The sequence below is a fragment of the Dermochelys coriacea genome, chromosome 25, assembly GCF_009764565.3.
Source record: "Dermochelys coriacea isolate rDerCor1 chromosome 25, rDerCor1.pri.v4, whole genome shotgun sequence".
NCBI classification, from domain to species: domain Eukaryota; kingdom Metazoa; phylum Chordata; order Testudines; family Dermochelyidae; genus Dermochelys; species Dermochelys coriacea.
The window spans coordinates 11,612,542-11,635,580 of record NC_050092.1 but is presented as its reverse complement, the minus strand read 5'-3'; the positions used below and the strand labels follow the sequence as shown (position 1 = coordinate 11,635,580).

The window sequence follows — 23,039 nt, the reverse complement described above, 5'->3', positions numbered from 1 at the left end:
CCATAGCCATATCACAGGTTTCCATGGCCTCTTATTTTAAATGGGCAAGTTTTAGTTTGGCCACTTATGGTTGAGGTGAACTACCAGCTGAACAGAAGTACCATAAGTTCCACACAATTTAACTGTATAGCTAATGTCAATGAACCTCTTCTGGAGTGAGCCAATGAAGCCAATGAGTTAAATGTAACAATTCAAGCTCCAAATCTACAGCATGGGCAGTTGATTTGTGTTTTTCCACCCAAAGTAGATGACAGAGTTATGCAAAATGATGTCTGTCTTCTATAGAAGAAAATAAGCTTTTCCATTTTTGGATATTCCACTGCCATGTGTTTGTGAACATTTCTGATGAACCTGCGCAAACCCACAATATGCCACAAATCCTAAAAAAAAGCAAATCTGCAATAAATTGGAACTGACACAAAGATGACATTATCCTCCCATGCATTAGACAAGTTGCTTGAATAGTTCCAACTAAATCACAGAGACATATGGCCCTCAAGCTGTAGACAGAAGTTGACAATACAGGGAAATTTTTTTTTTAAGTAGTCTGCATTAACCTTTCCAAATCTATACATGATAGTGGTATAATGAGATAGCCCTTAGTCCTATTCATAGATACTAAGGTCAGAAGGGACCATTCTGATCATCTAGTCCGCCCTCCTGCACAGCGCAGGCCACAGAATCTCACCCACCCACTCCTATGAAAAACCTCACCTATGTCTGAGCTATTGAAGTCCTCAAATCATGGTTTAAAGACTTCAAGGAGCAGAGAAGCCTCCCTCAAGTCAACCATGCCCCATGTTACAGAGGAAGGCGAAAAACCTCCAGGGCCTCTCCAATCTGCCCTGGACGAAAAAACCTTCCTGACCCTATTAAACGTTTGGAAATCAGCAAGTTAAGACTTCTCACTTGTTGTAGGGGATACTGGGTAGAATCAATGGACATCTAAAAAGTCTTCACCGTGCAGTGATTTAGAAATTTTAAATCAACCTCCCTCATTTAAGAATCAAGCTCTTTCACCCCACTCTAATACTAGTATTCTCAATCAGTGTCCATTAACATGGCCTACAGCTAAATCAACCTGTGCTTTGACCCTGCCAAGTGTCCCAAATGAAGCAAGACTGGATCAATATTTCGATGAGGATAAACAAGAACAGAGAACAAACAGGGATTTGCAGGAGGTGCATAATAGCTGTCAACTCACTCTCAGCACTGAAGTACCCTGGCATGGTGGTCTGGGAACGTGCACACAGGTAGGAAGGGACTCCATGCTACTTAGAGATACCAACCAAAAATCTGCAGGCCACCATGTCCAAAGTTAGGCACCCAAATCAAAATCTGGGAGCCTAAATAAACAGCCTTATTTTCAGTGGTAACACCCAGGGATGATGAGGGTTTTGTGGGGTCCCTGGGCTAGAACAAGTGGGGGCCCCTCCCCACCTGCAGTCGCCTCCGAGCCGCCCCCCCCAGCACTCCTGCTGGGTAAATAGGGTCAGGGCACAGGGGCTTGCTGGAGCGCCAGGCAGGCAGAGCGGGGCAAGCCCTCGTGCCACAGCCTCGCTCCCCAGCTGGAGCACTGGCCAGATGGAGCAGGTCGGCATGTGGGGTCGCCCATTTTCCCGGGGCGTCCGGGCACAGGCCCCATTGGCTCAGTGGCTAATCCACCACTGTCACCACCTCCTCCTTTTGGATAAGACACAATACAGATCCCAATCACTCATCACTGTAATCTGCAGCCATACATAGCTCTGTCTCTGTGGAGTCATTTGCAGACTCTGGGCCCAATATCCCACCAATGCACTTTTAAAATAAAGTAAAGTAAAGTAATAATACCACCACCCGCTAGCTCTTATATAATCTTTTCCTCAGTACAGAATAAAGAAATTAGTCCCGGTATACATGCTAACACTTCTAGTAATGACAGGTTTCAGAGTAGCAACCATGTTAGTCTGTATTAGCAAAAAGAAAAGGTATGAGCTGTAGCTCACGAAAGCTTATGCTCAAATAAATTAGTCTCTTAGGTGCCACAAGTACTTCTAGTAATATCCTGCTTAAAATTCCCCAAGAGACTTTTGGATACAGTATTATTTACACCCCATTCTAAATTGCTGTGCTCTGTCACACTGCTAATGGGTTCCACCCCAGCAGTGACTGCACTTCATTAGGAGAGGATGCAATTCTATGTTTCTGTATCAGTCTGTATAGTGCTTTGGGATCTTTTCAGAAATGCGAAAGAGTTAAGATTATGAACAGAAGTTTTCCTTTTCATGAGCTGTAATGCCACTCTTTCATTGACAGCACAACCCAGAATTCAACAAGTGGCTAAAGGACAGTTGCTATGACATTTGCCACAACTTTGGAAGCTGGCAGCCCATGCCCCTATACAAGTTTAATATAAAATGTTTTGTCAGGGTGCATTTAAGCCAGGTTCAGATTAGTATAAATCTTCCTCATTTACGTAGCTTCCCTCCCTTCTAGAGTTCACAGTAGGTTTCTGATCTTGCTCCCCAGTTTCTGGGCTCAGCATCTGAAAAGACAGACAGTTCCAGGAACAGGTAGCAAAGTGCCTTCCAGATCTCTATACTAAATTCTCCACAGCTCGTCTCCTGAGTGGCTTAGCAAGTTAATTGCCCAAAACAATGCCACGGTCTTCATGTGACAGCGTAGTATAAACCTTTATTTTCTACAGCATCCATAAAAATGGCAAGTTAATCATCTAGTTTTATTTCTTTATACAATGGCCAAAAGACCTCCTAACTTGTATAAAGCTACAGCCACATAAGACGATAAAGAATCAGGTTATCAGTCACTAAGTAGTCAATGTATTAAAGTCAAGTCTAGTAGATACTAATATTCCATAAAAAATATCTAGTAAACCAACATACGTTACTTGCAACTGACAGGCTTTAGGGCTAGTCTACACTGGCAACATTAAACCACCTCCACGGGGGTGGGAGGTGGTCCCCAGTGCTGAAACTTGCTGTGCTGGGGGCGGGGCGGGGGGTTTCACACCTCTGAGCAAGAACGTTGCAGCGCTGTAAAGTGTCAGTGCAGACAAGCCCTTGGAAAGAAAACCTGAAGTACTCCCTCTCTCCCTACTGCTATCAAGAGATAAACAACTCAATGCTAACGCCCCAGAATATAATGGCATGGGTTTGTCAAGCTTAGCTTCGCGTTCTTTATTTTCACTGCTGCCAAGCAAATGGAAGGGGACTTTCAGGTACCTGGGCTTTCTAATTGCCTTGGCCCCAGAAACTAGTGGAGTCCAATAGCCTAGTTCACTTACAGCACCCATCATAAGCTTGGTTAGTTTTCTGCTGGCTTGAGGAAAAACCTTAGTAATACATTTCATGTATTTGGGGAGAAGGGAATGTCGCCAGATCCCATGGAAAGAGAAAAGGAGTACTTGTGGCACCTTAGAGACTAAAATTTATTAGAGCATAAGCTTTAGTGAGCTACAGCTCACTTCCCCACGGAGACACCTACTGCCTGCCTGCTGCATCCAGCAGAGAAAGCAGGGCGAAGGAACTGGGCTCTGTTGCATCTAGGTTTACAAGCTAGGAACAGACTAGTTCAATACTGTACTGGTCCAGTTAGTGCATAGAAAACGCAGAAATGAGCTTAGCTCTGTGAAGCATGTGCTTGTCGGAAAGCTGACGTATGGCAGGAGGCTGGGCAACCACTGCTCCAAAGGTTTGAACCCTAAGTGGCTTGTGATGGACCGATGGCTTATGATACAATTCCAGTGCTGTACTTGGTGCATTTACTTCTAGAAATCATAGACATCCATGGGAACAAACCATGTCCAATAAAGTTTGGGGGAAAAAAAAAAAAGAATCCTGAAAATCCCTCAAGGGTTCATAAGAACTGAGCTGCATCTCTGTGCATGGAGATCACCACTTGGAAGGTGCTAAGAAAGGGAACACCGTTTTTTACCTTGAAAGGGTTATAGCACACAGTGCCTAGCAGACCTCAAACTCTCTCTTTCAGGAAATATGTAAACATTGCAAGATTGTGTGCTGGCATCAGTCAGGCGACAGGCAATGCATAACATCAGAGCTAGCTGCATTTTTTACATTCCAGCCACCTAGGGACTGCTCACTGAGATCAAAAGCCAATATGAAAAAAATTATTCTTCTTCCATCAGATAACACAGGTAATAGTGCTGAAGACTTGAACTCTCCTTCAGATGGCTGTGCTGATCCAGGAGACAAAGCAGCAGAGAGGCATGAGGAGAGATATTGCCAAGGCAGTTTCAACAGCTTGGAGGGCAGCCTTTCTTTGCTCAGCTTTAAACCCCAACTGCACAATACTCTAAAGGAGTCTAGCAGTGGCTCACCCCACCCCCCCAAGCACAACTGCACAGTGGAGGATCATATCTCGGGGCCGGTGCTGCTGCCGTGCAGACAAACCGTGCAACAATGGAGGAGACTTGTCCTTGATGTCCTTCAGCACGATAAAGTAATCGCAGTGCAAACCTTGGGAGTCACATTCCGTTCCGGTTGATTACTAGTGATGTGTTAGCAAGAACACAGGAAGGACAAGCGAGGGCACTGGTAGCCAGTAGTTACTTCGTCCCCTATACAGACCCCCTCAGTTACGAGTCATTAATCTCTGGCTAACGTGCAACACAGGTTAAATGTGATCTACAAAGAGTGGTTTGTGTCTGTAAAAAAAAAAAAAGGACCAGGAAACCCTGCAAAACAGAATATTTTGAAATAAAAGTCATTTTTATTCCAGAATAGTGTTCACATGGGGAAATTACACTGGAATAATTACAGTGCAATAGTTATTCAGCTACAGTGACACCAGTCATTTTCCCCATGTAGAAAAGCCCTAAGATTTTATCCTCTCTCACCTTCCAAACTGCCATGCATGGTTACAGTAAATGGCCCTGTTTATAGGACACAATATAACCAGACTATTGCTTGCTACAAAGCCAGCTACAGAGAAAAGGCATCTCCAGAGCAACATGGTGTATTGTAGCTTTGTTGAAACTAGAAGAATGAGTAATTTGTAAAAATCAAGATGTTGCTATGGTTTCCTAATCATTTTCCAGTGTCAGAATTTGCCTGTATAAGCCTTAGGCAGACTCCAATAAGAACACAAAGGTGTATCAGTACTACTCGCTCAGAAGAAGTGGGAACAAGCTAGCCTGAGTGTCACACTTCAGCCTTTAGGGTTGGATGTGAGAAAGAGCCCTGGTTTTGTTATCTGGGCAGTGTCTAGGCCAGGCTTGTGTTGATCAGAGCTATAGGCCACATCCTGACTCCAGTTCCTAGGAGTTTTAGTTTTGCTAAAACAGTATATCCAGTAACCTTTTTTAAATTGTGTGTACTGCCAAGAGCAAACCAAGGCCAAGAATCATAGAAACAGGTTAAGGAGGTAGGACTGTTCTCTTGACTCTTTCTGTTAAGCAGGAGTTAGAACCCTGTCTAAAACTACTTAGGAAGGACTTTTGACTGAAGCCACACATACCACATGTCTGCTCCACCAGTTTTTGAGACATGGGCATGAACCTCTGACCAGAGGAACTATGATGGAGACAGAGGGTCCTCCAGGACATACCAGAAATCGCTATGCTGGGGAGAACGTTTAGGATGAGTGTATATGTATACCTCTCTCCCCGCCCCACTCAGAGACATCAAGGTAGAGATGAACTGAGCTAGAGCCCAAGATTTCTTTCAACTGTAGCGTAATGTTTGACTGGTCTTTCCTACCACCTCTACTGCCACCTCTTCCCAGCCTAGCCAAAAGGAGAAGCCAGATTAAGCAGCAGTTTAAGGTCCCCTGGAACAAGTGGGGAACATGGAAGCACTGCATTTACAAAACCATAGCCAGCCAACGTGAACAGAGTCTCAACAGTTGGTCATCTTGTTCCAGGTGACCCTTCCAGCACTTCTTAAAGGGAAATAGTTTATCTTCCTGAAAAAGCTGTACGCACCAAGTGATAATAGCATTTGGTGACATACAATATCAAGCACCGCGCTGAAGGTCAGCAGATGTGGGTTCTATTTCCATTCCTGTTGCCGACTATGTCCTTTCCTTCACTAGGAGAAAAGGTCTGTTCTTAGGTTGATGTAAAGAACACAAGGTAACACTCGTAAAAAGTACAGGTTTCAGAGTAGCAGCCGTGTGAGTCTGTATTCGCAAAAAGAAAAGGAGTACTTGTGGCACCTTAGAGACTAACAAATTTATTTGAGCATAAGCTTTCGTGAGCTACAGCTCACTTCATCGGATGCTGAGCTGTAGCTCACGAAAGCTTATGCTCTAATAAATTTGTTAGTCTCTAAGGTGCCACAAGTACTCCTTTTCTTTTTGTAAAAAGTACAAACTGCCTTGGCTTCACTAGGTTTTTACCTCATGTTAGTTATCATGCATTAGCTAGTATGAGTAAAAATAAACCCCCACACCTTCACCCCCATCCCTAGTAATGATGCACCCTTACTTGCAGAAATCTGAAATCATTGTTGTTTTTACCTTAGAGTTTTATACTGCTGTCTACCACTCTCACTCCTCATTTGTAATTAGCCAGCTAGTAATAGCAATGACCCATCAACAGTGCAAATGAACCACTTAGACCTATTAATGACTCAGATTCTTTTAAGGTATCTGAAACTGCCCCTAACAGATCTTTCCAAAGAACCCTAAGAATCAGAAGTGCAAACAGCTCTGCTTAAGCAGAGCTTCTTCTCAAAATCATGTAATTAACAGACACTTTCCTGCAATACAAGGGCAGTTACAGGAATTCCATCTGGGCCCTCTGTCCTTTACCACCACCACTTTTAAAAAAAACAAAACAAAAAAAACCCGCAACTAACCCAAGACCGCAAGATAACAAGTTGAAGCTCAGAAGAAGCCTGTTTAGTTTACATGTAGATAGATTTGCGAAGTGATTTAGCAGCTCTAATTATAGTCATGACCAAAAGGCTGAAGTAGATTAAATTAGCATGGAAACTGCAGTCAGCATTAGTGTACGTCTAACAAGTTTCTTCATAATGAAGGGAGACAGGTTGAGAGCTTAGGATAAACAAGTGGAGAACAGGGAGTTTAAAAGACTGCTGACTGAGAAGGTGAGAGAAAATTACTAATATTGAAGAGGCTCTTAAATGCCCGACACATGCGATTCATTCTCTCATACTTTCAAGTACTTCTACAAGCATTAAATAAGTCTGCCTCTATCAGGTTAATAAATATGGTACAGTCCTACAGTGCCTTTCAGCCTGAAGCACTCCATGAACTGCACAGTAAGGGCACGTCCACACTGCATCTGGGAGAGTCTCTTCTTGCTTGGGTCCACAGACTTGTGTTGGAGGGGTGTAATCTAGTGCTCTAAAAATAGCTGTGGAGACATTGTGGTTCAGGCGGGGAAGCGGGGAGGGAAGGGGTGGACTTGAGAACCTACGCTCCAGCCCAAGCAGCAACACTTATGCAGCCATTTTCTTTAAAGGTACTGAAATGCACTCATCTCCGGCATGGAGACCAATCAATCAACCAGGCCACTTCCTAGAGGGATGGTTATTCTTAAATTTAGCTAGTGGTGGGATACAAAGCAGTAAGAACAGACAACTGCCAAACTCTGATCACCTCCAAATGCACTTCTGTTTCCAAACTTCTCATGGGAGAAACGTCAGTAAGGCATTTGATCTATTCTAGCAATGCTCAAGTTAATGGCAATGGGAAAGAACCTTAGGGAACTCCAAGATCTCTGCACCTGGAACTCCCACCAACATCAGGATGGGCCTAGCTCATCCTGTTCTTCCCCTCAGCCAGGGCAGCAGAGTTTCCTACTCTATGATCTCCTTGTGCTTTTACATTAGTTTAAAAATTTCCAAGCTACCCTTTCCATTGCTCTGGCTCCATGTCTCCCTCACTTGCTACCATTTAAAAAAAAAAAAAAACTAACATGCAACTTAAATGCATCACATAAAGTGCTGGCCTGCTAAACCTAGGGTTGTGAGTTCAATGCTTGAGGGGGCCATTTAGGGATCTGTGCTAAAATTGGGGATTGGTCCTGCTTTGGGCAGGGGGTTGGACTAGTTGACCTCCTGAGGTCCCTTCCAACTCTGATATTCTATGAAATTTTAAGTTGAGGCCAGAGACCACCACCAATGTTATCTGAAGTATGTGCGTGGGGGGGGTGTGATTCCCCCCCCTCTATGGATACTAACTAGACCAATCTGATCCAGGCTTATGAAGAAGGGAGAGGGTGAATGTTTGCGTTTGGACTGAATTGAACAGTGGCATACATTTTAAAAAACAAAAAAACAGGTATGAGAATATAACCAGACCATCTTAAGAAGAAATTTACATGCCCCTTTTCCTCCACCCCCGGACACCAATCATTGGGGCTGGGCACTGTTCAAATCATAATAGAGAGGTCCCTTCTGTACACCTCCTATTTATCACTATTGCCTGGGCACAGTGGTTTATGTCACCGAATTTCCTCTTTAGTGTCAGATTTCCTGAAGCCAGTAGATTTGAGACAGGTCCCTCAAGCTGTGAATTTGCTTTGTTGTTGAAGTTATACATGCAATATCCTTATACCTAGCAAGTTCATGTGGGCGTCACCTCTGCTTACTGTCACCATGACAAGGCAGACTGCAAGAATATGGGTTCATGCCAAAATATAAGCAGGGAAGGGAAAAAGACAGTCTCTTCTAAAGGGAAGGTTTATGCTATCTCCAGTCAGACTTATTAGACTTGCCCAAATGGATAAGAACACTGACCCATCTATCCAGTATCTTGCTTCCAGCTGTACCAAGTACTTGATACTTCAGACAAAAGGAAAAAACCTGTAATGCAGCTAGCTAATTGTCTAATGTACATGATGGGAGGGGCAAATTCCTTCCTGACCCCATGCTAGTGAACAGCATACACCTTTAAGCATGAGATATTAAGATCCCCTCTACAGTTAATCACAAGCAGCTAATGTGTTTTTAAACCCTAATATCCCTGACCACACTAAGAGCAAAAAAAAAAAATCACGCTTAACACTTTAAAAACGTGACATTTTCCCAGCATAGACAAGGTCTTAGGCAGACATCGATCTAGGTGGAATGTTTACCAATGCAACCAGGGCCATTCCACCGTCTGAGGAAGAAGTTTGCAGAAAGTCTTAAATTATACCCTAGAAGGTAGCAAGATTTGAGTTCAATTTAACCTCCTCAGTAATGAAATTCCACAGGCGAGGACCTTCCACTGAGAGTGCCCTGCCCTTAATGAGTTCTGTTAGGCATCCTGAACGCAGGGACAGGTGCTGTTTGCAGATAACTAGGTCCTACCCAATATAGGGTTTTAAAGGTAAGGAGCAGGACCTTGAAATGGACCTGCTGGATGGGGAAGCCCACAGAGAGTGACACATATCAGTGTGATGTACTCCACCACTTAGCAGGTGGGCCACTATATGCTGACAGTCAGTTTCTAGGTGACCTTCAGGGGCACTCCAATACAGAGCACACTGCAATACTACATCATTCATAATAAGCTGTAACGAGCCCACATGTAGACCGACTGAAAGTTGTCAGCGAGCAGCAATCAATCTTCTTTCGCTTGCCCCTTGAGAGGTGGGAGGCTCTTCTGCTCACGAACACTAGCTTATCAAGCTGGAGCTAAAGGCAAGAATTGCCTTCAGATATAACAAAGCAGTAGAGAAGCAAATTATGCCTTTCCGCTATCTGGTCCACAAGGTCTTTCTGTTAGTTTATAAATAGGTTTAACCCTGTTAAGATTTCGTTGTAAGGGGTTGCCAGTATTGATGAAGAATGATGAATCATTCATTTACTTTTTTCACGAGCGTACAGCTACATCTGGTATTTATCCACATGGCTTTTGTGACCCAATGAGGCCCCAAGAGATTTTGCTTTGAAGTACAAAGTTAACTTTTCCTTTTTCCTCTTGACAAAACAAACTGAAGTTTATTGGCTACTAACCCAAAAGTTAACTAAAATCAGTTTTTAAAACCATAGTAAAAAAGATCTTGCTATCTATAAGACACAAGAAGATTATATTTTAACATTTCACTCATTTACGACAATAATAGACTGGTCAGTGTTACTTTTGTTTTTAATCATATTCACTTTTCAATTCTCATGTGCTAGCCTAGTGCTATAGCTTTCAGCCAGCAAACATGGGAGTGGAACATTTACAAATGTGCAAAACTTCATTTTCCCCCTCCCAAATACATGTACTATCAATACTGAGTTTCCGAGAACAGGAAAAGATTCTGATGTAAGCTGATAATTGTTATAATTCAAGGTTCTTTTTACCTCCTCTTTGAAGTTTGATTTCAGTATTATCCTTGGAATGAACATACACCTGCTAAAACTCCGTAAACAAATATAGGAAACATCCTTGCAGCCACAGTTTAGAGACTAGGCATCTGAGCCAAAGTCCAGTGAGTCAACAGAAAGGCTTCCATTGAAGTCAATGGACCTTGGATCAGCCCCCATAAGCATTACTGAGCGTTGCCATGTCCTAAAGGAATAAAGAGTGAATCACTCCATAAAGCTGCAAAACCATCTTCAGAATCAGGAAAAGAAAGCCCGCCCTAAACCAGAAGTGTCTAGATGCAAACATATAGGAATCATTTCTTTAAATTAAAGAATTCACAGTAAGATACAAGACTCTTTGGTATGTAAATGGAATGAGGTTGGAGAGGGTGAGAAAGGAAATTGCAAAATCAGGGGTGAAAGTTTATTTACTCCAGATGAAAACAGGTAAAGAACCAAAACTAAATTTCTAATCTATTCTCCTCCTATTCTAATCTATTCTCCTCCTCCTATTCTCTTCTATTCTATTCTCTATTTTCTTTTACAGGTCTTCCTTTAATTTTTTTCTGGCTACTATTAAGTTTTCTTGTCAGCTGAGTAAAGAACTGCTTTAAAGAAATGGACTTTTAGCAAACATGAACAGTCTTATGCAGAAGATGAGTGGAGGATCAAACATGTTAGAGATGCAAGAGACTTCTGATCAATAAATCCATATTCCCGCAAATGCAGGTAAAAACCTGATAAGGTATGTATTCAGATGCTTGACTAAGATCAAGTGAAGGAATACTGAAGGGTCACAGCAGAGCTGCACACTGCAGAGCTTGGTAGACCAAGGGTCTATCTAAAATTTTATTGCGTTTGAACACTATTGTGAACAATCCAGTTAGATGACCCTGACTTAGTGGTCAGCTTAGACTAGAGCAAATCAAGTTCACCATCACATTCTTCCTCGATCAGAAAGAAATGTCTTTGAATACAATACAACTTTTGTAATCTAGACAGGTCCAAAGAACATATTTCTACTAGATTTAGAATGGCTTTGCATGTGAATGTAGTGATAGAAAAACATGTCAGCCTCAGAAACTCAAATTCTCCATTTATCCAAGGAAGAAATACAGCTTAAGAGGTACAGTGCAAACTCTCTCACACTGCCAGCTGCATGCCTCAAACTGATCTCAAGGTGAGCCAGTGAATGAGAAGAGAGTTCAGACTCATTAAACCTTGGTGTCTTCCAAAAACTGCTAACAAGAGGAGTGGAGGGGACAATTAATGACAATTGTGGAGATTGTTGGTGAGACATGGATGTTTGCTTTCTAGCCAGCCATTTGGCAAGTGTTTACATCATAAATACAAAAAAAAAAGAACACTTCTTTCCCCTGTTACAGGAGCTTCCAGACAAGATTCAATGTGACTAACCAGGCTGCATACCATCAGCAAAGCAGGATCAGTCAAGTCAGAAGCTTTTTTTTTTTTTTTTTTTAAATCATACACAATCAGTTACACCATACAAAGAATTTCCCCTCCAACCAAAGCAAAGTGCATATCTGCTGCAAATTGCTTTTACCTATCCCCAGTGAAAACCTCACCACTGAGAAAAGCTAAGCCTGGCAGATATTGGCATTAGCCCCCTCCTTTTTGGTTGCTGCACACGCTGTTAATCCAGGAAGCCTTGAGACTTCTTTTCCAAACCCACCAATCCATCACTGGGACCTCTCCCCTACTGCAGCTCACCACCCTTTGCTTTACTGTTTTTCTGCCCATTTTTTATGCTTCTAACATTTTGGTAGGACTGAACCAAAGGCATGATAATACAGTATACAAGGAGCCTAAGCTTGGGGGCAACTGCAGGAATATTACGGCCTGTGACAGTGGGGGCTCAGAGCCCTGCAGAAACAAATGCCCTCCTCCTTCAGGAAGTGCACATAAGCACTTGATCCATGACCAGTTTGAAGCTGCAGAGGCCTCAGAAGCAGCAGTCAGCCATCTATGCCCCAGGCCACACTGCAATACAACTGCCGATTCATTTTAGGAGGAGGAAAGAATAGAAGAGGCAGCTCAGGAACAACACTACTGACCTAAAAACTTGGCTCTGGTTGAATAGGTTTGACTCATGAACCCCATTTTGGAGATGACAGGTTTCAGAGTAGCAGCCGTGTTAGTCTGTATGCGCAAAAAGAAAAGCAGTACTTGTGGCACCTTAGAGACTAACAAATTTATTAGAGCATAAGCTTTCGTGAGCTACAGCTCGCTTCATCGGATGCATTTGGTGGAAAAAACAGAGGAGAGATTTATATACACACACAGAGAACATGAAACAATGGGTTTATCATACACACTGTAAGGAGAGGCATCCGATGAAGCGAGCTGTAGCTCACGAAAGCTTATGCTCTAATAAATTTGTTAGTCTCTAAGGTGCCACAAGTACTGCTTTTCTTTTTGGAGATGGAAACCCTTATCACACAGGTTCTCATGAGAGAGGGGGATAGGCCAGGCTCTATTAATACGAGCACAGATTTAGCACAGGGGGATACTGTTTTGTATTGCATGGTCAACAATGACCTCTCGTCTTCCCAAGCTTTAGTCCCTTGCATGCTCCCTCTCCTGCAGCAGCCCATGCTTGTCCTTAGTATAGCGCCATTGCCACCATCCCCACCCTCAACTGCGATATCAAGAAATACCCAAGGCTGTTTCTATGCCTCTTTACTGAGCTGTATTTGGAGGCCTCTGACGGGTTAACACTGAAATACAGGTACAAAGTGTTCCGACAGCCACTGCTAAACACAGCGATCTGATCCTCACAGCTCTCATCTTCCCAGAAGTTTAAGCACCAGAAATGTACTAGCACATACTAGCTGCAGGCACTGACATACTCCACACCCTCTGTCAGTGTTAAGAGTCTGATGTTACAAACACATGGTCATGGAACAACCACCCCCGGGAGTTCTTCTCTTGACACACTAGGTAGAGGTTCCCACTACTTCACAGCTAAATCCAGGCATCTGGCTTCAAATAGGTTGACATGCAGGTCAGGCACCGAAGCCTTTTCTGACTTACGTTAAGAACAAAACTTGCGATTTGATGGTGCATTACAAGCCAGCTTTAGACAGCCACTAAGCGCAAAATGCATGACCTATTGCAGGACGCTAACAGGTGCCCAGCCCCATTATAGGCTGCTGCCCACAAGACAGGGTTGACAGGCTCTTGATTTGTCAATCAAAGCAGCAAGTGGTCACATTGCTCGCTGACGTACCCAATTCAAACCCCGAGGGGTTTGTAACGAACAAGGTATTCAAACCAGAATGTGATTGCTGAGCATGGTAAGTACTGTACAGGACGCCTGGGACATGCACAGACAGTCCCAAGCACTTAATTAAGTGAGAGACTATTAAGGTTTAGTTTTATTAAACTTGTGCAGCTGGAGACAAAAAAGCGTCTGGTTTTCTTTCACCTATTTTAGCATCCCTCCTAAGCTCACCTTTTGTATTAGCTGGGGTAGCAGCTAACCACAACACTGTCTGGCAGAACAGGCCACGACAAACCTTTCCCCACACAAAATGGGATGCCCACCATTACATACAGCAGAGTTTAGACCCTCAAGAGCCCCATCAGGATCTATAGGAACCTTAAAAGATCATTTGCCATGAGCAGAATGATGAACCAGAGCAGGGGGAGGACAAATCGCTCAAAAGACTCAAATCAACATTTGAGGTGTCAACTTCTGGGCCCATGAAGCTCCTGTGGTAGGAGACAAAATTAAAAAAGAGTTATTCTTGCCACGTAAATGAATCAGGAACACGTATTAAACATGCTATAGTCTTGGACATTAGCCAAAAACCGTTATAAAAAAAAAGAAGTGTGGACAGGATTAAACTGTGTGTTAACGGTCAGACTTACAGGTTGTAATCAGGTCCGACAGCATGATTGTTTTATGATGGGATTTCAGAAAGGGCTCTAACTTCACCCAACTGCAGCCATGATAGGGCACCAGGTTACAATACAATTGTGCCCAATTGTAATAACATGATTTGATTAGGAGTATCTTGGCTTGGGCTCATTTGCACAATCATATTAGAGGACAGTGCTATGGCCAGCAAGAAATCAGGGCTGGAGCATGGTCATTAGCATCGTTGGCTTATTCTTCACTGTGAGGACAGTGCCTATATTGCAACTTGGTGTCCAGACAGCATATGTAGGACAGATGGGCCCTTAAAACCTCAAGCAAGTAAAGGTCTCTTAGCCCTGACAAGTCAACCTTACCACAGGAATGTTCTGTACAGTCTCCCCAGGTCCTCAGACACCGTGCCAAGGCACTTTCACCCTCACTTGCAACATCATACATTTAGAGTCCTTGGTCTAGCTGGAGCAAAGACCAATAATCGTGCCATCATGCAGTTATTCTGTGCTGGGGACAAACACCCAGCAGAGATTCAACTGGGAGCACTACACTCATTGACACTTCACCTCCAGTAAACACAAGAATGTATGAACAGATGGAGATTTAGAACTGTAGAAACCTTGCAACTTACTGCTTGTGTCACTCAGCTATTACTTTGCCATCCAAACTCAGTTATGCTTGAATTTGAAAGTCCAGTTGCAAAGTGCCATATTATCTGCTAAATGCAATGCATCTGTGTCAACCCTTACCTTCCTTGGAGGAGCCCTCTGTCTGCATGCACCATTGGGGGCATGGAAAGGGAGGGAATATCGTGCAGGGGTCTGGTCCTGATGCCAGAGGAAGGGAGAGATTTGCTCTCAAATGGCATTAGCTAACAACCGGGATGTTTTAAGGTTAGATAACTAAAGTCACAGCCAGATCAAACTTTTGCCCGGCAGCAGACTGCTCCAGGGTTAAGGAGACATATCAGGAACTTCACCATGTACATTCGCAATAAAACCTGCGAGCCTTTCACAACCTTTTGACCCCTCCTCCCCAAAATAGAAAGCAGTGATGTAGGAGTGAGATTGGAAATACCATCCCTGCGCTCTGTGAACAGTGCGCATCTCTCATTATGACGAGCACAAGCGAAATCTCAAGGCAAGTTAATTTTAGACCCCCCCAGGATTAACAAGTCACATCTCCTTGATCTTATGGGGTCACATACTACATACAACGTTTGTCGTCACCTTTGACAACAAATGTTTAAGGACTATTTCTGATATCCTTTGACATTTTGGGAATCTGATCCACTATGCAGTGCTCTTCACCCAGCTCTTCACTGGGATCGGTTGATTACAAAAAAAGTTGTAAAGAATTTAAAGTATTAACTTTGTAATGAATGCTGTGCTGGTGAATGGTGTTAGATCAACATTTATCCCCACAGCAGGTAAAGCGAAAGAGTGCAAGCCAAGCCTCCCTTCCCCCCCAGTTGTGTGCCTCAACCTCATCTGGAATATCTCTAGGGAGGAGAACGGAGATCAGTCCCTGTAGCCCATTCTATCTTGGGTCTCTCTGGTGAGGCCAAAGAGACCAGCTAATGCTAGTCACAGACGTGACTTTTGTGATGTGGACACCTGCCCAATGGGAATTAGGCCAAGATCAAACTTAGGTCAAATCAGCCACTGAGCAGCAATCAGGCAGCAGCAAGTTTCAGGACATACCAAACTGAACCACATGCAAACTGCTGATCAGGAGGTTAGAGGCTCTGTATCCTAGGCTAACCGCTCAGAGCAATTCAGTCCTTTTTAAGCATTGTTGGCACATATCCAAAGGGACAATTACTACTCAGCTCAGAGCAATAAGGGGGAAGCCTGCCTATTAACTATGGGCCCAATCACAAAGGGTCTGCAGAGCAAACAACTGCAAGTGTGCCAACAACACTGGGCCAACCGTGTTCCCATTGAACTAATCCTGCACGGTTTACAGTAGGCACCAATAGATCTAAAGTTACAACTCAAACTATAGACAGCAAACTCATTCATTCTCATAATCTTGGAGTAAGGAAGTGGAATCTTGTCAGGATGTGTCAGAGAGGTTAGCTTTAGTTCAGAATGGGTATTAGTTCACTTTCTATAGCACCTGAACAGCTTATTGGGGTAATGAGTTTAAATCACATTTAAAATAAGGCTGCTCAAATCTGAAGTTTTAATGGAGTTTGGCCAGACAGCATGACTGGGACCAAGCCACATTAGAATAGTGTTCAGATGCAGTGCTACCTGGGGTTAGGTCACTACTGGGATTTGGTCCCCACCCATATCTCTACATGCTGCCGCAACAAGCCTTGAGCACAAAGTTTAAACTGGTGGAGACTTATCACTTATATTGCAGTAGTGCCTAAGAGCTTCTACTAGGGCAGGGCCCCATGGAAACCTCTGACACTGACTCAAAGTTTGATCTAAAAGACAAGATGGAACAAGTGGATGAAACAAATGAGTGGGGGAGGGAAGAAAAAGTGATAAAAACCAGACCATTTTAGTAGTTATAGAGCTAAAATAGACCCTTGCTAGAAGACTGAAGTGAAAGCCCGACTCCGATATAGTGCTTTGGAACTATGGCTAGTAATAGCCAACGCTGGTCACATAAATTAAAATATCTTCTGGCTAGACTGCTCTGATAACTAAACAAGCTAGATAAAACTGAACAAAAACATCCACAGAGAAGCTGAAAACAGTAAACAGGACACAGGAGATTTCTACATCGAAGTTCCTTTCAGAACAAGGCCTCTTCCACAGTTGCCCTCCCTCATTAAGCTGATAGGTTAATTCAGGGAATTCATAGGAACTGAGAGGGAGGAGCTTTTAAAATAAGTTTTAATTAAGGAGAAGGCAGCCTCTGTGTTCTTCTGGAGACATTCTGGATGTAACTGGAGGAGAACTTGGTGCAGTGTGGAGGGGGGGGAAGAGACGGGGGAAAAAAAGTGATACACATGCCTCTACAGGGGAAACAAACAAGAAATGCACTGCAGGAAACATTTTATTACACATTAACCAGCAGTTTACTTTTATAATGAACTGGAGCCAGCACAGCAAAGTCCCCCTGTTTGATTTCATTATGCTGTAGCTGAACCTATTCTCTCTGTACTCTCAAGGTTAGAAGGTAAACCTGAAGAGCTAATCGACAGAAGGCCTAATACAGGATGAAGTATCATCCAGCTAATCTTAAAAAACACAACCACACACACCCCTCCAAACCAAAACATGAAGAGTCCACTAGGTGAGGGCTCTACACACAGCATGCAGAAGCTGCATACTGACCACCAAAAACATCACAAGAAACGTCTAAAACATCTTGCAAGTGTTCCTCCTACTTCAAGATAAGCTATTGCAATTAATTCTTTTTGGCAGCAGCAGAGTCTTGGTCACTCCAGATAAACAATCATATCTTGCATGGCTATACTGAGCAGTTTGTTGCTGAAAACACAGTGGTTTCTGAAGGGTCATTGCACCTTCAGTGTAACATCAAGAAATGGTAGGAAAAATGAACAATGCTTGCTAATGATACAGACCGGGTTTATCCCTGCAACGTACTTTAACTACTTTGCAGGACTGAGTGCACAAAACACCTACCAACACATAACTTCGCTCTCACTTAAAGTGCTTTAACAAAAATCTTGAGTGATGTTTTAAACAAAACAAAAAACAAACAAAAACAAAAACAAAGGGTGGGCAAGTTTCATCCCCAATTCACAGATGGAGAAACTGACTGAGACAGAGAGATGTGTGACTTCACAAGGTCATACTTATCAATAGCAGATCCAGGACTAGATCCCAGGTCTTCTGATGCACACTGGGTGCAAATTCACTGGATCATGTTGCCACCTACGTAATAGGTGCCTTGAATGCACGGTCCTTAGGGCACAGACCGTTAAGTGCAATGTACACTGATAATACTACATAATGTACAGCACTAGGCAGAGTTTGTTTTAATTATACAACCTTGGTTAGATCAAGTGAGCACCATCAATTAGCCATGTGCCTCTTTTGTATAAGACTTTAAAAACTGGGGTGGTTCTTTCTGCTCTGACATGTGAGGGAACCCCTAACATGCCAATTTTTACACAAGTAGAAACATTTGCTCCGCCATGCCTCTGAGATGAAGTTTTCTTTCCCTGTTCCCCACTGTTCTGTGGTATTTGAGAACCACTCTTCACCCCAGAGTTGGCTGCATTTCAAGGGGAAGCAACTCTTGCATGTATATAGTTCATAAACCTCTTTCAAAATGTAAGACTATACAGTGTTGTACAAAATACAGAAGCCAGCTGGAAAATACTGACCAAAGTTAACCTTTTGATTATTAGCTACAGGAATCTCACTTTTTAACACTCACACTTTTTAACACTTTTAAATACTCACTTTTTAACATTTGCCTCCCCATTGGGGATCCTGCGGAGTTTCTTCTTTTTTAGGATTTTGACAGCTCGCCTACAGAGGGTTTCAGAGTCCAACATCTCCTTGACTTTGCCATAAGACCCTTCTCCAAGTAAGTCCCCCATTAGGTATTTGCCAATGAGCTTGGCTCTTTTGCGCCGTGGCTGGTAGATGACTTCCGTGGAGTCAATGCGATGGATGAACGTGTCCATCCCCACAGACATCAGTTCACTCTCTGCAAACATACTCAACTCCTGGGGCTCCTGCACATCCATCCTGGATTATGTTCCTTAACCTGTTTTCCTTAAGTGCTCAAGGTTTTAATCCGGTTCTTTAATTTCCAACGCTCCCTTTTACTCCTTCTTGAAATAAAAGTTATCCAGAAGATTGTACGAACATTAATTTTAAAACATACTATGAGCTGCTTCCAGCCAAAAAGGGTCCTACAAATTCCAGTGCCTGGTTCCAATAACTCAATGTCCCATTAATAAAAACAAAAAAAGTCTCACCAGGTACTTTCTCAGTTTGGATTTGTTTTACTTTTGACCTGATCCCACCACTTGGGTTCTTTCAGGTCAACTTGCTCTCGCTTGGCCTTCAACTGGTCACAAATTGGTTCTTAAGTGCTAGGTCATCCTCTAGGACTTTAGAACCACAGATAACAAAAAGATGGTCAAGTCTCTTTCATGACTTTCCATTACTAGCAGGTCATGGTTCCCAATTCCAAACTGCGAACTGTAGGATCATTTACTCTCCCCTGACACCTCACCTCCCAGGTATGAACTCGGATGGTTTTCTCAGCCGTTTGGTAGCTGGAATGAAGTTTCTTGGAAGGCGTTTTCAACACCTATTCTAATTTCTTCTCTTTCCCCCCCTATGAAAGCTTGAGGCCTTCTGCGCCTATCAAAATCTCCCAGGGGCATTCTTCAACCACTTGGATTGTGCCTGACACATGATGTGTCACCACCACTGGTCCAGGTGTCAGGTAGGCAGACAACACAAATCCTACTAAAACTTCACCCAGCCTGTCCACCCCTCCTTAAAGTGTGATAGGAGGAGTGGGCTCTTTTCCCCTTACAAGACCCTGAAATACACCCTTAGAGAGAGGTCACTCAGGAGATGCTAATGCTCCTGAGGCTTTTCTTCCCATTTACAACCCCCACACACCTCCCCACAGGTGTCAATCAGGAAGGACTGATCCAGCTAATTTCCCCCCCCCAACTGTCACCACACAGCAGTCCCCCCACAAAAAGGGGCAAAAAATGAACTTCCCCAGTACACCCAACCCAAAAGGAGCTGGCCTCCCCCAGCCCCCCCAAGAGGAAGCTGACCGTTACCCTCCCAAATGGACCCAGCCTCCCCCCTCAACAGGGGATCAGTCGGGGGGAGTGTACCGTCCCCCTTGCAGGACTTCCCCCCCCGACAGGAGATCAGTTAAGGGGGGGGGGAAAGCTGGCTCTACCCTGACACAGAGGTGGGAGGGAAGCTGTGGCCACTTGTTCCCCCCCCCAACGGCCTCCCCTGAACAGGGGGCCCCGCTCCCCCTACCCAAGCCGGAGCTCTGCCGTGGGGCCCGATCCCCCGACACGGCCCAGGGGGACCCCCCCTCAGGGGGCACCCCGCCCCCGCCTCTCCCCCCCGGTCCTGTCCCTGGTGAGTGGCCCCGGTCTCCCCGCTCTCCCCACCCCCTCCTCACTTCCGAGCGCTCCGGGCCGCCTCGCCCCCGCCTCCTCCAGCCGCCGCAGCTAACACGCCGCCGCCATTTTGTTTACCTCCCTCCCCACCCTCTAGCTCCCATCCCGCTACCTCCCCTCCCCGCTCCAGGGCCTCACGCCCCCCGAGCGACCGACGTGCCCTCCCATTGGCTACGGCCTCAGCCCCGCCTCCGCGCTCTCCTCCTCTGATTTGCCAGTGGGCTGGGGGAGGGGGTCGACCAGGTTTCCTTGCTTCCGATTGGATCGTTTCATTTAGCGTTCGCTCCCCACCCCGCCTCCGGCTGCAGCGGAGGGTTTTAATAGGCTGGGAGAGGCCTTCAGTCATACCCGCAGGGTGGGGCTCGCGTGGTGGACCTGTGGGGTGGGGGAGGTGAAATGAAAGAGAGCGGAGAGCAAGGGTCAGAGGGCAAAGGGCAGAGAGCAAAAGGTAGAGGGCAAAGGGCAAAGGGGAGACGGATTTGGGTATCAGCTGGAGAGACAGGTGGGCCTCACTAGGTGGGCTGCCCTCCCCAAGGGACTGCTTGACCAGGGAGCTGCCCTGTAGGCTGCTGGGCTGGGCTGGGCTTTGCTAGATCCCTGGCCCATGGCTGCTGGCTCTCCCCATCCTGCCTCACGCAGGCTTGCCCCACATCCAGCCAGCTTGCGTGGTGAGCAGGGCCCAGGCGATGCTGGCGGGCAGAGGGGAGCACGTGGAAGCATTTATAGATTCATAGATTCTAAGGTCAGAAGGGACCATTCTGATCATCTAGTCCCACCTCCTGCACAGCGCAGGCCACAGAATCTCACCCACCCACTCCTATGAAAAACCTCACCCATGTCGGAGCTATTGAAGTCCTTAAATCATGGTTTAAAGACTTCAAGGAGCAGAGGATCCTCCATCAAGTGACCCGTGCCCCATGCTACAGAGGAAGGCAAAAAACCTCCAGGGCCTCTTCCAAACTGCCCTGGAGGAAAATTCCTTCCCAACCCCAAATATGCCGATCAGCTAAACCCTGAGCATGTGCGCAAGATTCACCAGCCAGATACTACAGAAAATTCTTTCCTGGGTAACTCAGATCCCACTCATCTAATATCCCATCTCAGGCCTATTTACCATGAATATTTAAAGATAAATTAATTACCAAAATCACATTATCCCATCATACCATCTCCTCCATAAACTTATCGAGTAGAATCTTAAAACCAGATAGATGTTTTGCCCCCACTGCTTCCCTTGGAAGGCTATTCCAAAACTTCACTCCTCTGATGGTTAGAAACCTTCGTCTAATTTCAAGTCTAAACTTCCTGGTGGCCAGTTTATACCCATTTGTTCTTGTGTCCACATTGGTGCTGAGCTGAAATAATTCCTCTCCCTCTCCTGTATTTATCCCCTGATATATTTATAGAGAGCAATCATATCTCCCCTCAACCTTCTTTTAGTTAGGCTAAACAAGCCAAATTTGCGGCCTCTGAAGATGCACACCCTCAGCTGGGAACTCAGCACCTGGGTTAGGTGCACTGCTGGATTCCCCGCTGACCTCTCGCATAGCAGCATCCACACATAACACTTTCTGCCATCTTCAGTAGGCCAGGAGGCTCTGTCCCAGCCTGGTGGACGATGACCAGGCCTTTGGTATCCCACCTACCTCCGTCTGGACTATAGCAATGCCACACTTGGCATGAAGCCATCCGCCCTTAGGAACTGCTGGTTAGTGCAAAACATTGCAGCACATCTGATCAACATGGGATACTGCAAGCATATCAGACTTGTTCTCTGCTTTCTATGCTGGCTTCTTATAGAATATAGGGTGAGCTTCAAGACGGTCCATGGTCTGGACACAGGGTAGCTTAAAGGGTCTGAAGCTCTGGAATGAAAAGCATGGTAACATCTCCGCTCCTGTGGCACAATGGAACTTTCCACGATGAGGGTAAAGCATGTCGGTGCAGGAGACAGCTTTCTCCAGGCCCAATCCAAGACCAGATTGTGGAACAAACTCCACCAGGAATTAATAATCATCATAAACATCACCACCTTCTGTTCAAGGGCAAAGTGCACTTTTCCAAACTGCCTTCTTTAATATAAACCCAGAGCAGTGCATATGTTAAAAAAAATATCAAAACCCTGGATTGCATACACAGTTGTCTCCATGAGAAAAGAGCAAGAACAACTCGCATGTCAGATATTAGTCATATCACTTAATGAATGACTGAAAAGTGCTCAGGTACTATGGTGATGAAGGTGGTATGAGAACCTTTATAGAATAGATAGCCTGTCTAAGGGCATTCCTGTGGACTGCGTAAGGCATTCGGATATGTGCATCCATGTAGGTAATTTGGCAGGAGTCTGGAAGTCACACCTTAATCCCCGTTAAATAAAGAATGTGTCAGTAGCCAACCTCATCTTTGATACAGAGGGGACAACAGGTCCCAGCATGAAATGTAGCATCTGCACAGAACAAGATACAGAGTTACCAACTGTTAGCATTTGGATGCTTTTCTCAAAGCCCCTGCTCTGGAGTCCTGTGATTACATGAGAATCTCAGTTTTCATTTTTTAAAAGTAAGTTTGTAGCCAGAAAAAATCTAACAACATGACTCGTGAAGGCTACAACACCAGAAGAAAAATAACAAGAACCCCACAATAGTTAATTTAAAAAAATCTCTATTTTTCAGGCCTAGCTGATGATTTTTGAACACTTGGGATTGCAATACTGAAGATTTAGCCCTTCCTGCTGGGATGGGCATTGCCTCCACGCTATAGATGAACATTG

At 44.5% G+C, this 23,039-nt stretch overlaps 1 protein-coding gene across 5 annotated transcripts in view; it reads right to left on the bottom strand.

Moving 5' to 3' along the window:
- STK11 (serine/threonine kinase 11) overlaps positions 1 to 20,144 on the bottom strand; it is a 79,389-nt gene extending 59,245 nt beyond the window's left edge. For 2 of the 5 annotated variants that reach the window (XR_005290271.2, XM_043502423.1), the window contains exon 1: positions 18,561 to 20,090. Coding sequence is in view for 4 of the 5 variants with exons in the window: in XM_043502423.1 (XP_043358358.1) it covers positions 18,561 to 18,850 (290 nt within the window). In the remaining variant the exon portion in view is untranslated. Of the gene's footprint in view, positions 1 to 18,560 lie in introns of all 5 variants that reach the window. The other 3 variants (XM_043502422.1, XM_038384433.2, XM_038384432.2) reach the window with 3 other exon arrangements.
- Between the last annotated feature and the right edge of the window lie 2,895 nt (positions 20,145 to 23,039).